General features: G+C 54.9%; 6 protein-coding genes across 6 annotated transcripts; 2 read left to right on the top strand and 4 right to left on the bottom strand.

The window, feature by feature from the left end:
• Nucleotides 1-715: 715 nt before the first annotated feature.
• On the bottom strand, nt 716-2468 carry JCM15063_004802 (uncharacterized protein; the record flags this gene model as incomplete). The annotated part of the gene is made up of 4 exons (XM_076677462.1): nt 716-802; nt 864-1096; nt 1165-1257; nt 2057-2468. 4 exons carry the CDS (start codon nt 2466-2468, stop codon nt 716-718), a joined length of 825 nt encoding a protein of 274 aa, XP_076535548.1.
• Nucleotides 2469-2982: 514 nt separating this feature from the next.
• Nucleotides 2983-5134, top strand: JCM15063_004801 (uncharacterized protein; the record flags this gene model as incomplete). Its single annotated transcript, XM_076677461.1, has 9 exons — nt 2983-3097; nt 3169-3492; nt 3553-3666; nt 3730-3947; nt 4019-4388; nt 4462-4517; nt 4579-4628; nt 4710-4725; nt 4787-5134. 9 exons carry the CDS (start codon nt 2983-2985, stop codon nt 5132-5134), a joined length of 1611 nt encoding a protein of 536 aa, XP_076535547.1.
• Nucleotides 5135-5274: 140 nt separating this feature from the next.
• On the bottom strand, nt 5275-8635 carry JCM15063_004800 (Zn(II)2Cys6 transcription factor; the record flags this gene model as incomplete). The annotated part of the gene is made up of 13 exons (XM_076677460.1): nt 5275-5894; nt 5961-6102; nt 6186-6468; nt 6539-6608; nt 6685-6867; nt 6929-7099; nt 7164-7219; nt 7281-7294; nt 7366-7446; nt 7519-8138; nt 8213-8331; nt 8396-8478; nt 8552-8635. The coding sequence occupies 13 exons, from the start codon at nt 8633-8635 to the stop codon at nt 5275-5277; spliced, it is 2526 nt and encodes an 841-aa protein (XP_076535546.1).
• A 629-nt stretch (nt 8636-9264) lies between these two features.
• On the bottom strand, nt 9265-10698 carry JCM15063_004799 (survival factor 1 family protein; the record flags this gene model as incomplete). Its single annotated transcript, XM_076677459.1, has 3 exons — nt 9265-9372; nt 9453-10401; nt 10484-10698. 3 exons carry the CDS (start codon nt 10696-10698, stop codon nt 9265-9267), a joined length of 1272 nt encoding a protein of 423 aa, XP_076535545.1.
• A 245-nt stretch (nt 10699-10943) lies between these two features.
• On the top strand, nt 10944-13055 carry JCM15063_004798 (uncharacterized protein; the record flags this gene model as incomplete). Its single annotated transcript, XM_076677458.1, has 1 exon — nt 10944-13055. The coding sequence occupies one exon, from the start codon at nt 10944-10946 to the stop codon at nt 13053-13055; it is 2112 nt and encodes a 703-aa protein (XP_076535544.1).
• A 104-nt stretch (nt 13056-13159) lies between these two features.
• On the bottom strand, nt 13160-14406 carry ADE1 (phosphoribosylaminoimidazolesuccinocarboxamide synthase; the record flags this gene model as incomplete). The annotated part of the gene is made up of 4 exons (XM_076677457.1): nt 13160-13587; nt 13672-13827; nt 13909-14137; nt 14242-14406. 4 exons carry the CDS (start codon nt 14404-14406, stop codon nt 13160-13162), a joined length of 978 nt encoding a protein of 325 aa, XP_076535543.1.
• Nucleotides 14407-14715: the final 309 nt, after the last annotated feature.

The following is a 14715-nucleotide window of genomic DNA, read 5'->3' as shown; positions in this document are numbered from 1 at the left end:
CTCGCCCGGGCAGTCACGTCGTCCAATTACGATCACAATTAATTGCCCATTGAAAAATCATAAGATTAGCTATCAAAGCCAAGGAAAAATTCAAACTTCTCAATCCATCGCGAGAAAGCTGCTAGTCGGGTCACGGCGCACAGGCGAGTCCAGCGCCATCGAGTGCTGTTGCTGCTGGCTCTCGAGGGTATTGCTGCTGATCGTCGGCGTCTTGAGGCCATAGCTTGAGAGCCAAACGTCCTGCTTGACCGGAACCCGAGAACGCATCAGTCACCGCATCAAGAGCTTCGCCGTAAGCCTAAAGACAAACTGCGGCCTACTTGATCCAATGGCACGCTGTGTGTCTCGGCTTCAGTCTGGCTGGGAGGGTCGTTCGTGATAGTCGCGCAAGAGGATGGCGGCAACGAGCCGTGCCTTCTTCAGAAGCGTGCACAGAGCCTGTTTCGGCAATCCAAGGTCGATGTGACCCCCATTTCTGGTCGATGCCTTCAACTGCAGCATCCTCTTCCTGCTGATAGTGCATGCATCAGTATCCGGATACCGCTGATTTGCTTCTGAAGACGAACTCACCGAAAGAATCGCCGGAGAAGAGTGAGTCGATGCGATGCTGCCCGCAAAGGAGAGAGGACGACGCCGTCCGCGTCGACTCGTCATCTGAGGCGCCGAATCGATGCTTTCGAAGCTGTGGATGCTTCTGTCGTCAGCGAACGCATCGTCATTCGAGGGCAATCCCTGGTGGCGCCGGTCGGATCCTAGAGGTGGTCCTGCCGTCGACACCCTGCGGGGAATAGGCCGTACGCGTCTGATATAGGGGAGGTATTTGTCAAGTTTGACTCGAGAACGGACTTGATTGCAGGCTGTACATACTGTTGCGCCTCGAGCTGGAGCTGGCATAGCCGCTTGAGCGGGTCTGATCCAGGTACGAGTCGCATTCTCTGCTTGCACGAGACGACATGCTGTCGAATGACCGAGGGTCGTTTGCCATCAAAGCGGAAGCTGCATGTCGCAACGCAGTACTGCGCTCGGAGGAAATCGTTCACTCGCGAGGTAGTGTCTGATGGCAGGATTTTGACATTGCGTTCAACGACTTGACGGTCTGTCCGAAAGGCGAAACCGATCTCAATCAGTTGGCTGAGCTGAGAACGAGACTGCTTGTAAACCCACATGTGCCAGGGCCAAAGACAACGAGCTCCAGCGGCACCTTGATCCTGTTACCGTACGCGTCCCAATCCTCCTCGACAAAGTGTTCGGGATCGTCTGTACCGTCGGGTACCGGAACAAGCTGACACTTGATCGGATTCCATGCATAGACTTCCGTCTCGCTGTTTAGTCGGCGTGTTGTTGCAGATCGCTTCCCCTTTCCTCGCCTGTCTCTCGATGCTTGGTCACTACCTTGATTCTGGAAAGGAGTCAATGATTGGATCGGTCCGCGAGCGAAACCTTGCAACGATGAGTTCAGCAGATGGGGTTGAGGCCAGCGTTCGGCCGGTCTCGAATTAGCGGCCAACGTCTGGTGGATGCTTTCGCCGACCAGCGGGGGTTCGTAAGCAGGACGAGGAGGCGCGAATTTTCGAGGGTCAATTGATTTGGCTTGGCGAGGAGGAGCTGGCAAGTTTCCTGAAAGTGGCGGTACAGGGGTCCTTCCGCAAGCCATAAGGGGGGGAAATGTAGTCCTGAAGGGGTGCGCAGTCTGCAATCCGTCGCCGTTTGGATCGCTGTCAAAGTCACTGTAAGGAACCTGGTGCTCGGCGAGCGAAAACCCGCGCAGTCCCGCGCTCAACGGGAGAACAGTGTCGTGAGATTGAGCACTGAAAGCGTGAGGCGGGCCGTCGGTTGCTAGAGCGCTCGCAGGTAGAGCTATGCTCAATCGTAGGTCAGCTCGCTCATCGATACTGCAAGCTGGGAGGGGATACGAGGTCAACTTGCAAGCAAGAAAAGCGCCCGCCTGAGCGATGGGATGGTCGCTTGGCAAATGTGCGCTTGTCTGAGCTGTACACGGCGACCAGGGTACTGTCAATCGGGAGCGGGATATCAGCGAGCGAGCGATACAACTCACGATCGACGAGGAATTGGACGAGCTGATCCCAATGGACCGAAAGCTGCCCGACTCCGGGCTGCTCCACGAGCAAGCCGAAACCAGTCGGTTCGAGGCTCAAAGCCGTGTAGCTTGAGTCAAAGGATGGATGCGAAGTGCATGCAGAGTCGTCGGGGCTGCCGGCGTCGAGGTAGCTCGATCGGGACGACGAGTGGAAAGAGCTGACGCTCGAAGCCGCAGAGTAGGTTCGCGAGCGGGGCGAAGGTAGACGCGTGTCGAAGGGGTTCGAATCGTCAAAAGCCAACGGTTCGGCACAAAGCGTAACAGGAGGAAAGCGAGACTCGGCGGGATCCTCAGCGGCAGACAGAGGTGAATCTTGAGCGAGTGAGGGTACTGGTGAAGCCGCATCGCTGCTCGGGGGGCTGAGTTCCATGTTTTGATGAAGCTGAACGGTGTCCTGGTCGAGGTGATTGCTTCGAGCAATCGCTGTGTTGAATGATTAGCTGGCCAGCAGCTCTAAATTGACTGTCGGAAATGCCTTTGAAGCATTCCTGTGAACTGAGGATCGTCGATTCTCGAGGAAAGGTGAGCAAGATGAGGAAGGTGAAAGGAGGTGCGAGCGTCAGGGGGACAAGCTGGGATCCAGGCCCTTCGAGCAAAACTCGAGGACCGCGCGCACGGTATCGTGGCCGCCTTGCTTTCGTTTCCAAGAACTCCGAAGCACGGTCCGGCAGATCTTCCCCCCGACTCACAGGTCAGTGCTGTTGCAGCTGGTGCTTTCCGACCTCGCGACGACAAACAGCAACATCGGCCGTCATTTTGCATACGTTGACGCGAGAGGAGCGACTGAGAAGGTCGGCGACTTCACCGAACCGGAACTCAAAAAACGCCCCACTCGAGCGCTGTCTCTCGTCTGTTTACGCCTCTGCCCTCGGTCACCAGTAACGATGGCCAATCAGCTCAAAGCCGACACAGAGCTCTCACTTACGCGCGGTGCACCGCCGCAGAAGCTGACCTGGCTTCGCATCGTGCACTTTATCTACTTCCTCATCCCGCGACTCCGTACGTCAATTTGCTGCCGGGTCGAGAGCTCTACCTCAGTCAGAGCAAGCTGACGATTGTGGACGAGGCAGTGTTCATCGGGCCGCTGCGTCTCTTGTGGCATCACGTCTTGTTCAGGTCGTTCTCGAGCCATGTCCAGGAGATTGGCAGGACTCCATTGGCCAACTTTGTCACAAACCTCGCCCAGTACATCCTCTCGCGAGCTGATGCCCCGCAGACGCGTATCCTCTTCGACCGCGTCAAGTCATACGATCGCATTTGGTCGCAGTCGCCGTATATCAAGAAGGACCGCGCTTGGCTCTCGTACGTTCGATGCAACGGTACAGCGGGACGCTGGATCGCGAAACCTGGAACGGATCGCTCGAAAGACGAAGTCGTGATCTATTTCATCCACGGTCAGTTTCCCTCGCATTTCACCGTTGTCATGAAGAAGGCTGATTATTCTCGTCCGTCAGGTGGAGGATTCGTCGTTGATACTGGTAGTAATTCGCAAGAAATCCTGACGAACGTCGCCAAGGAGTTCAATCTCAAGCGTAACATTCAGTGCTCCGTCTTCTCCCTAGACTATCGTTCGTTTCTTTGGCTCGTGCTGCATCAATGCGTACCGACTGACATTTGCTCTCTCCGAATAGGACTTGCTCCCGAGTACAAATACCCGTCGCAGTTGATCGAAGCCGTTGCTGGCTATCAGTACTTGGTCAACACTCTCGGAATCGATGAGAGCAAGATTCTGCTTGCCGGCGACTCGGCAGGAGGAAATCTCTGCGCAGCGTTCTTGCTTCACCTTGCCCGCCCGGCCAAAGAGATCAAGACGCCTCAAGAGCTTGGAAAACTTCCAGGTCGACCCGGCGTACGTGACTGACATTTCCTACTCCATCAAGCTGTTCTCAATGATCGAGCCTTACCGTATTCGCGATTCAGGGTGCCCTTCTGATCTCTCCCTTTGTCAACCTCGTGTCGCGCGCCAAGAGTTACTCGACCAACAACAAATACGATTTCATCGGTCCCTCGTCCTGCTTCCGAGTTGCGTGTGACTACATCGGCGTGCCACCGCCTCCCGCCCGCGAGATCTCGTATCTCAGTTTCAACCCTTTCGCCTTGTTTACGCAACCTTCGTTCTCGTTCCCGAAAGGCATTCTCGAAGGCGAATTTACTGAAAACGAACAAGATTGGCGCGCGTGGAAGGGAACCGATTTGTTCAAGAACCCTTACGTCAACCCGAGTATCGTCCAGGACGACGCATGGTGGAAAGAAGCGTGCCCGCCTAGCGGCAACACTGCTGTTTGCTGGGGTTAGTTGTTGTCGATACATCCTGCCTGCATGATTATCTTGAAGCTGATCTTGACTGTTTCGTCGAGCTTCAGGCGGCAAAGAGATCTTTGCAGACGACGATGAGGCTCTGTTCCATCTCCTCGGCCGGGTACATATCAGATGGTCATCTCTCCATTTAGTCATGGGCTGACTTGTCTCACCCTGTGTAGGCCGGAGTCAATCCGACCAAAATCTTTGCCGAGTTCCGTGCACACGACTGGTAAGTCTCGCTGTCCGGCACATTCTCTCGATGTTCAATATTCAGCGCTGACGGCCCCCACCTCGATCACGATGACGCTAGGATCTTGCACGATTGGGTAAAACACGATTCTTGACGGCGGTCTCGATGAACGGTCTACTGACTTGACTCTGCTACAGAACGTTCCGACGAGTTACAAGACGAAAGCGAAAGGTCCCGATCGCGATTTCTACTATGGTTACAATTCGATTTGCAAAATGCTCGAGAACCTCGTCAAAGCTTCCTCCTCCAAGTCAACGAAAGAGGTGCAAAGTTCTTCCGGAAAGAAGCACACCGCGTCGAGTGAGTCGGCCAAGCAAGGGCAAGTCGAATCGGCCCCAACCAAAGGCGAATCCTACCGAGACGCAGCAGCCCACTCTCCCACCGAGTCTGAACATTCGGCTGTCGTCAATGAGGGCGAAGGTCAGGTGAACCATTTGACCAAGTCGTTGGGCGAAAGCGGGGTTCTCGTTGAGAAATCGGATTGAGTGTTAAGTATCTATAATATCTCACTTGAGCGTCCTGCGATGTATTCCTGTCTCTCTGTCTCTGCAAGAGGCACGTAACTCTCGAAATGGCCAAAGCACCTTGTTCCGATATGAAGATGGGATGAAATCACAACCCCTGTTCAGTTCGTGCCAGTACCAAAGAATGATCCCATGCTCATGAGTTCCCGACTGTCGAGTTCGACAAACCTTTGCACATCGGACGCGATCCCGGTCGTTGCGTATTGCCCCTCGTTCCTGACGCTCGACTCGTTCGGCTTGAGCACTTGTGCCGTTGCAAGGTTGACCGAATTGTTCCCCGCGACCCACGGTGCGTTCGATCTTGATCCGTGAATGAGCGCATCAAGTTCCGGACCGAAAGAATTCTCGCCAAGACTCCCAAAGAACCCTCCATTCTTGAGTGTCTCGTCAATCTGTTGAAACGTTTGTTGACTGACGACTTCGTTCAAGCCGGTCAAATTCGAGTGCGAGGAAGGAGTCGAGAGCGGAGGGGTGAACGGTTTGTACGAAGAAGCGCTGGACGATGTCGAAGGAGTCGCGCCTGAGACGAGCTCGGGGCTGAGGGTCGGGTACGATGATGTCGCATCGAAAACTTCGTTCCGGTTGTTCCAACCGTCACATTTGTACGTCGAGAAGAAGTTGCGTTCGGCAACGGTGAGCACACAGTTGGAATACGCAGACGAGACTGGTAGCGCTCTGAAGGGATCATCGAGCAAAGTCTGTAGTTGCGTTGCGGTCGAAACTAGAGTCAAGAGGCGGAACAGATGTCAGCACATACTACTGCAAACGAGGCAGGAGAAAGACTCACTGGCCAAAGGAGTTTTGCACGCATGCAAAGCGAGCAAGATTGTCTGGACATCGCCGCGAAGTTGCTCGACCCCTTCTACTTGATTACGGATCAATCTGAATGCAATCTCGCGTACGAGGTTTCGACCGGCGACGACCCAAACCTACAGGAAACAATATGGAGAATCTCAGATCGGGTTAGATATGCCTGTTCTCTCGAGAAAGACCAAGAGGGAGATATACGTACATAATTCATGAATGGAGAGAGGTAGCCGATCTCGAAAGAGGTACTGACGATCGAGTGTAACACTTGCATGACTTGCTGGGCAAATCGCAAGCTGATCGGACCGCTTGGATCTTGTGGCTCAGTGGTGATAAATCGCTCGTGTAGAAGCAGCATCGATGCCGAGGGCAGCGAGTGTATTGCGAACAAGCGCGGGTTGGCGGTCGTCGCACTGTGCGTCTGGTACTCGCGCGGAATCGAAGCTTGAAAGCCAACAATGTCGTTCTCGAGCTTGCGGAAAGCATCACTTGGGTAGGAGACACTCCATGTCAGCCTCTGGCTTTTGAGCAACGATTTTCTCTAGATGTTTTACACACCTCTTGCGAATATCGGGCGTAGACGAGTTGAGACTGTTGTAATCTCGCTGACGATAAGCCATAGGTGCGCCTGTAGACGTGTTTGATGGTGATTAGCGATGCGATGTCGCAGCGAGGCACAAGAGCGAGAGGCATGGGTTGCTTACGCTGCACAAAGGTGTTCACCCGACCGAGAAGGATGATCGCTTTGAGCTCAAGCTGAAGAGGCCCAACGAGATGAGGAGGGTGCGCAAGGAAGAACGAAGGAGATCTTGGCGAGAGAGGGGAGCTCTCGAAATCCCCAGCGAGCGATGATGGCGCGTCCGTTGGTAACAGCGAAACAATGTCGGCTAGAAAAGTTCTCGCGACGTCAGAATCATGTCGCGAACGGAAGTAGAAGACGGGAGTCACCTTCGTCGATCGAATGAGCCCAGCCCGTGCAAGCCGTTGCCATTCGGTCGCTCATGAAGGCGTACCAACAGTTGATGCTTCGTTCGTAGAGCTCGTCGTCGTCTTTCGGCGGCGGCAAGAGGTGCATTTTGTATCGGTTCGGATCTTGCGGAGCAGCGAGTTGGTTCAAGCCTGATAACATATAAACATGATTTGAGATGTCCTTCTGATAGGCTACATACTTGCTTGCACGCACCGATGGGGGTCATGATGCGGGTGGCCATGCCGCAGAGTAACCAGAGCTCGACGAACCTGCGTTTGCGCGATTAAGTGAGCAGAAGAACCATGAGCAAGACAGTGAATAGAACCTCACCTCGCCGAGATGTACTGTGATTCGCGATAGTTTTGCCATGAGCTCGTGTACGAATCGAAAAAGACAGGAAGGGCGCGAGACGTACAGCCCAGTAGCACAAAATCGAAACGGCTTGTGAGACCTGCAACAGCCTCTGACCGTGAGCGATAGCTTGATCGAGTGCGACCTAAACAAGGAGTAATGTGATTAACCCGAGCTCGTTGAGACAGGCATGGCGAATTAGGCAGGCTGGGCGGACTTTTCCTCGAGCTGCATGATATTCGGTGACTTTCTGGTCGAGTGGCCAGTACCGCGGCTCGTTTGCGAAAAAGTCGTCACTGACAAGCATGGCGGCAAGGGCGAGCATCGAATGGATCAACGCCGAGTGCGGGAATCCCGCGGTGGTCGGCGGATGAAGCATCGAAGCTCTGAACCGTTCTTCGTTGATCAAACCTGTGAGAGAATGCGGTTTCGTGAACCAGACGTCGATCAGTCTCGACGTGAGGTCGAACGAAGGCAAGTCTTTCGGCCATCCCGGGTAGATCAGTTGGGTCCAGTAATCGCCTGCCGGGGTTGTCGGTTCACTGCTATCGAACGCAACGCCGTTCGAGGACGCCTCCCCTCCGAGGACGAGAGACGCCGAGTAGGAAGAGCCTCGAGGATCGCGACGACTGATCTCGCAAATCGGATCCGGCGAAGTCGTGCCAGGAGAGTTGTGCGCGGTCGAGGTTGATACATTGAGTTGACCGCTGAGAGCGATGGGGTCAAACTCATGAGAAGGGGACGGGCCAAACGGAGTCGGAAAGGTCTGATGCGCAGGGGGTCGCGGCAAGTCGAGTGGATTGCTGCGTGACTGCGAAATATATCGCTTGAGCTCGTCTGCACACACCGTTAGAGGTTGTTTCAGTTGACTTGGCGTCACAAAAGAGCGAAGAGGGGATTCCGGGGCGTACCCAGTTCAGCTTGCAAAGCCTGGTTGGATGCTTCAAGAGCCGCAACAGTCCCAGGAGACGAACGTTTCTTTTTGGGGAGATTCACGTCGTCATACTCGCACGATACGGAAGCGACATCGCTGCAGGGAGACAGAGAACAGGTTACGAAAGCCGATGTTTAGGCACGGGAACAGGGGAACGTACCCTTTCGCGGCCTTGATACACCCTCCACAAGCTGGTTTGCCCGAGTCGCACTTGACTTTGCGCTTCCTGCATGCCAAACAAGCCTACGCAAACAACCGGAACCGATTAGATCCCGACAGGATAAAGCGTGGGGCCTAGCGATCGGAAACGACTCACAAGCCCTCTCGCGACGCTGTGCTTGTCCTTTGAGGATTGTGCCCCTGCGGGAAACGGAGAGAACGAGCTGCGATCCGCTGGCATGGTGTACGAGTAGTCTTGGGGCGGATCGAGTGAACGGAACGGAATCGGAACAGCTCTGCGTTGTCGATGGCGACGAGAGCAGAGCGCGCTTGATATTGGTGGGTACTGTGCAGCAAGGTTTCGAAGCGCGATCCGAACAGGCGTCGACAGCGGGTGACGAGGAAGGCTGGGCGATGCCGGCAAATGCGATGTATGCGCAAGCTTCGGGCTTCGGGCTCTGGCGCCATGCGCACTCGCAACGCGATAAAGTCACCTCGTCACTCTGTCGAGGCGGGTCCCGGATCCCGGAGATCAAAAGTATATTTGTACATTTGTAGTGTATACTGTACACCGCGTGGCCCGATCAGATGCGACAGATGCATCGCCGGGTCGAACGTGGGAAAGAGCAGCAAACTCCCAGAGTCGGCTACTGTACAAGCTGTGGCTGCATCGAGGATAGTGACAAACTCATACCAAACAATCAATTAAAGCAGCGAGACTCGGGGAAGATTGCGAACGGAGGATCAGGGACAGAAAAAAAGAAGGAAAGAACACAAGAAATGCAAGGCGATGGAGTGTGTTATAGGTACAGTAGGGGCGAGTCTGCAGGTTCGGATTGCGCTGGGGAAGCTCGGCGAAAGAGGAGGGTTCTAGGACGAGATGAAGGTGGCTTCGTTGAAGATGAGGCCCTCGGCATCGATCGTCTTGGTCTCGGTACCGTTGCTGATCGTGACCGAGGCCTTGACGGGGTTCAACCACTGGCAGAGCGACATGTAGGCATATCAGCAAATGGAAAATCGGCAACACAGCTCGATAGGTGGATCGCGTGTGGGCTCACGGTGTAGATGTAAGGCTTGGTGCCGGCAGCGTAGTTGACAAACTTGCGCACAAGGTACGGGATGTGTCCGAGGACATCAACCTTCTCGACGAGACCTCGGGTCTCGTAGCCCTCGGCCTTCGTGACGAGGTCTTCGGTCAAAACCGCATGCACCTTGGCACCCTTGACTGCCTCGAGCTGACTGTCTTGACCCTCGAGTTTGACTCCCTCCCACACAAACTTGATCGCCGAGGGCGCCTCGTAGCCCGTCTCCTTGTCCTTGATCGGGCTCTCGTGAGTCGCGCTCGAACCTCCCGCAACGCCGCTGCCTCCCGTCGTCACCGCCACAAGTCTGTCACCGACGACAACCGATCCAATGTTGATCACTTTCGAACCGTAGGCCGGAGGCGTCGTGAACTCCATCATGAACAGTGCGACGCCATCGTCTCCGAGCGACTGAAAGTTGGCAAAGTTCCACTTGGCCGCGAGCAAGTTGGGTCGCATGCCTTGAATCGCGTGAATGAAGATTCCGCGCGAACCATCGACGTCGGTCACGTCGTTACCGATCCGGACAATTCCGGTCACCTTGCAGCGAGGCCACACGCGGTGGATCGCGTAACCGTCTGCGCCAGCTTGCGTATCGGGCGCGTCACCCTTGGCGGGCTTGGCGCTCAGCTGACCGAAGTAGGTGAACCCGCCCTTGGGTCCCGCGCCGACCTTGAAGCCGGGCGTGAGGGCCTCGTACACGAACGAGACCTGGACATCGTTGTCAAACTTGCCCTCGACGGTGTACTTGTTCGGGGTGGCCGGGTCGAGCGTGATCGAGAACTGGTCGGCTTTGCACGAGCGCTTGTCGAGCTTGGAGGACGGCGCGGTCGAGAAGTTGGACACCGAGACCGACTTGAATATGTTCGTGTTGGTCTGCGGGTTGCAGTATCGGAACTGGAACTGAATTTGCGGGTACCACATGCTACATGGGATTCGATGCGCGTCAGCTATGAGAATCAAAGTACAGAGCGAGTCCGAGGAGAGACGAGACGACAGGCACGCACCCAACACTCGAGTGGATCACTTGGACCATGACGAGACTGCCGTCCTTCTGGGTGTGATAGAAGACTTGGGTCTCAGTGGGCCCCATGCCGCCAGCGCACTGCCATTCCGTGTCGGCCTGGACGAGCGGGCCGAACAGCGAGTTTTGATCGGGGAAGTTGAGCTGCACCGGGTGCAAGTTGGGGCCAGTGGCGGACGAGGAAGCGAACCAGGACATGTTGTGATGGAGAGCCGAGTGAGTGGGTGGATGGAAACGAACAGGCGCGAGAAGGAGTGCCGACGGGGGACGAGCAGCGCGTCGTCGACGTCGATCATCATCCGACACGCCGAATTCGGACTTGTCGCTGACACACCGGTCCGAGTCTCGGTCCTCTCGCAATCCCACTACTTTGTCAGTGCACCCTGCAGCTTGCTCGGAAGCGAGGACCGACTGTGTCCGCGTGACTACGCTCGCCGTCCGCCATGTCGTTTAGCACACAGCTCGCTCAGCTCTTGGATCGTCTCGGTCAGCGCTCCTCCACCTCCCCGGCGCATTTGCAACACCTCGTGATTAGGGTGCAGCGAGCGAAAACTCAAGCAGAGCATGCCCAGGGCAGTACCGGGCTCGAATCGCTCGTAAGGCTGCGCGGTCGCCTCGAGGAGCTCGAGGAAGGTTTGCGCGAACTAGACGCGTTCGACGACCGACACGAGTGGGCAACACTCGCGAGCAAAGCGTCTCGCGCGAGACAAGCGCTGCAGGACGAGCTGCGAACCGCGACGACCGCGATAGCCCAAGCTGTCGCCTCCGTTCGTGCCTCGGACTCGCCCAATGGCCGTCAATCCCGCTCGTCATCCGCCGAACTCTCTCGGCGTACCCCACGGCTGCGCCCAGCAGTTACAGAAGGGACCGCGACGACCCCAACCGTGGACGCGTTTCTTTCGCGCCTTGAATCGGGACCCGTGCGACCGCCCTCGACACTCCCTACGCTCGCTCACGAACGCGCCAAGGCCCTCACAGAAGCCTACTCGCTCTTTCTCCTCTGCACCGAGCCCTCTTCTGTCCTACCTGCCGGCCAAACCCTGTCATCGATCTTCCAGACCGCTGCCAGTTCTCCTGCAAAGTCTCGCACAGAATCTCGAGCCTCATTCGAAGCTCGCATCTCGTCTCAGGCCCACCGAGCCCGCTATGACGACCTCGAAAAGAGACTGTCGGGTCAAGCACCGAGCCGACGAGTTTTTGCGTGGGACGCGCTTCGACAGGATCTCGCCGAGGCCTGCCTGCCTCTCATCCCAGGTCGGCTCAACATCAAAAAGGATGTGTCAAAACTTCTTCTGCACCTGATCATCGATCACGGAGAATGGCAACTGGAAGATGGATTCAAGACGATCAAGCAACTCGTCGTCATGTTGCGCCGCCTGTGCGCGCCAGCACGTGACCAGCAAGCTCAAGCTATTGTCGATTCAACTCGAACGGGTGCGCGTGGGTTGGTAGAAGTCGTGCAGGACGTGGTCAAGCTCGCGCGCGACATGCAAAACGATCTCGATCAGTTCCGAATGAAGGCGACCGCCTCGATTGCATCTGAGCAGGATGAGCAGGATATTGCGATAGCAGTCAGGGACGAGTGTCAAGAGAGGGAACGCGAGACTGTGCGAAAGATCGTCGCGAGAGAAACGAGCAAAACGGGACAAGAAGTGATCGATCAAGAGATCCGAGTAGCAACCCGACAATGGATACGTAACAAGACACGACGAGACGACTCGCTCGAGGAGAAGATCAAGATCACAAAGCCACAAGTCCTCATGGCGCTAGTTGAAGCTCTGTTCGATGATCAGGCTATCGGTCCTCCGCCCGTACCTGGCGCCCTCGTCACTCGCACAAATGCAGTACCTCCCATCTTGTACGCCGTCGCACCAAGGCTGTTTGAGCTGCAAAACGCGCTGCAAGCCTTGACGATTCTCGCCTGCCTCGCTACGACCCTCTCGGCGTTACCGACAAATTCGGTTGCAACTTGCCTCTCGCGCTTGTCGTCGATTCTCGAATCAGAAATGCCAACCTTCTCGAACTCGAAGGACACTCGAGACGATGTGATCCCGACCCGGATCGAGCACTTGTCGAGCGAGATCATTAATCACTTTGAGAACTCGAACTCGTCTGATCCGAATCGTCTAACATACAAGATGAGCGAGTCGAGACGGAAAACAATCAAGGAAGCGGTCGATCGATACCTGAGGTACCAGGATCCAGTGTTCAAGTTGATGCAGAACCGGTTGAAAGAGGCGATCAAAACTGAATTCCTTCGAGCGCTCGAGCCGCCGTGGTCGAGTACGCAAAGGGCAGAAACGGGAGTCCCAAGCGAGATCAAGACGGGCAGGAACCGAGTTCAGCACCAAGGAGAGAACACGAGGTCGTCGTTCAGTCCGCAAAACCGAAAACGCTTGAGTGGACTAGTGCCCGAGCTGCCGTTGATCAAGCTGCCATTGATCAAAGGGTACGAGCTATTGCGAGACAAGGTGGACGAGACTGGCGGCACCAGACTCGCCACGGTTTGGGATTGGTTCAAGGGCGTTTGGCATACCGTACTCTTGAAGCAATGAAAAAAAGAAGAAATAATCCTTCTCTCGATCCGGGGTTTTCTCTTGTTGAAGGCGTTTTCATGTCGAGAGTTCTACGATACAAGTTTTTCCCCAAAAGGTATCGTTCATGCTGCGAATTTGCGACCGGTCAACATCTCGTAAGCCTCTTCGTATTTGCCCCAAGTCGCAGCAATAATGTCTTGAGGAATTTCGACTCCATCCTCCTCGATCCCTCCACCCTTCTTGCCGAATCCACCTCCTCCCGATTTCAACCACTCTCGCAAAAACTGTTTGTCAAACCCAACCATTTTCTCCCCTTCGGCCCATTTGTCTTTTGGCCAGAACCTCGAAGAATCGGGAGTGAGGCATTCATCGACGAGCATGAGAGTCGGTTTCTGATCAGGGTTCGAACTGGCGAGGAGTCCAAATTCGAATTTGGTATCGGCGAGGATCAACCCTTTCGAGAATGCATGTTGAGCCGCCGTGGTGTACAAAGCGAGTGCGTACTGTTGGAGAGGTTCGGCGAGTTTTGCATCGGGCAAATGTTTCGAGACTGGGCCATCGAACACGACGTCAGTTCTCTGACTGCATTCGTGAAAGATTCCATCTCCTCATCATGATGGCTTTTGAGACTCACGTTCATCAGGGTGAATGTTTTCGTCTTTGTCTCCAACTTCGGCTTTCGTACTCGGGGTGAACAAGGCAGGTTTGAATTGCGACGATTCCTTGAGTCCCTTTTCGAGTTGAATTCCATGCATCGTTCCCGTCTTTTGGTACTCTGCCCATGCCGAACCTGGAGAAAACGAAAACAGAAAAGAAATTGATCGGTCAATTGACAAAATACACAAGCTCTTGCTGGAGAGACACAACTTGCCCGTAATGTATCCTCTGACGATCGCTTCGACCGGGAGGATTTGAGCCCTTCGAACCCAAATCGCTCGACCTTCAAGTTGATCGCGGTACTGTCGCACGATTTGGGGCATTTCCGACAGGTTCGAAGTGATGACATGGTTGGGGATGTGACGAGTCTCAGGAGCTTCGGCGAGGTAGTTGAAGAAGAAGAGTGACAACGAAGTCAACAGTTTGCCCTTGTTGGGAATTCCCTGTTGCAACCATTGAAAGTGGTCGATATCTCAGCACTTTCCTAAAGCATCTCGTGCACCATTGATTCGAGCTAGAAGAAGGGAGAGAGAGAGGCCGTACGTACGTTCTTCATGATGACATCGAATGCCGACACGCGATCAGTCGCGACAAACAAGAGCGCTTCCGTGTGATCGGGTACTTCGTAAATGTCGCGAACTTTGCCCCTCGCGAGTAACTTGAGGTCGGGACATTCCGTGTGTAACAAGGCTCCGTTCGAAGAAGAAGACATGACTGCGAGTTCAGCGAACCGAGAACAGCGCGAATCAGCTTTTCATCCAAGGTACGTCGGGTGCATTGGACACAGGTGGAGCAACGGGGTTTGGCATACTCGTGTGAGAGGGTGGAGTTTTGGGTGTAGAATAGTTATGGATTCTTGATCTTTATCAAACTTGCACCCGGATTTTGACTCGAAGACAGGGGGGCAGTGCATTGAATCTGGGGAACAAATATTTCCACGGCTACATATGTCTAACTAGACGTAGACGTTGTTCTAAGTCAGTAAGGGCAAAGTTCAACTTCGCAGCGGCATGGAATCCAC

This window comes from Sporobolomyces koalae (genome assembly GCF_050403365.1).
Source record: "Sporobolomyces koalae JCM15063 DNA, S_koalae_JCM15063T_v1_ctg8, whole genome shotgun sequence".
Classification (NCBI taxonomy): domain Eukaryota; kingdom Fungi; phylum Basidiomycota; class Microbotryomycetes; order Sporidiobolales; family Sporidiobolaceae; genus Sporobolomyces; species Sporobolomyces koalae.
The sequence above is the reverse complement of the archived record's forward strand: the minus strand, read 5'-3'. Positions and strand labels throughout refer to the sequence as shown.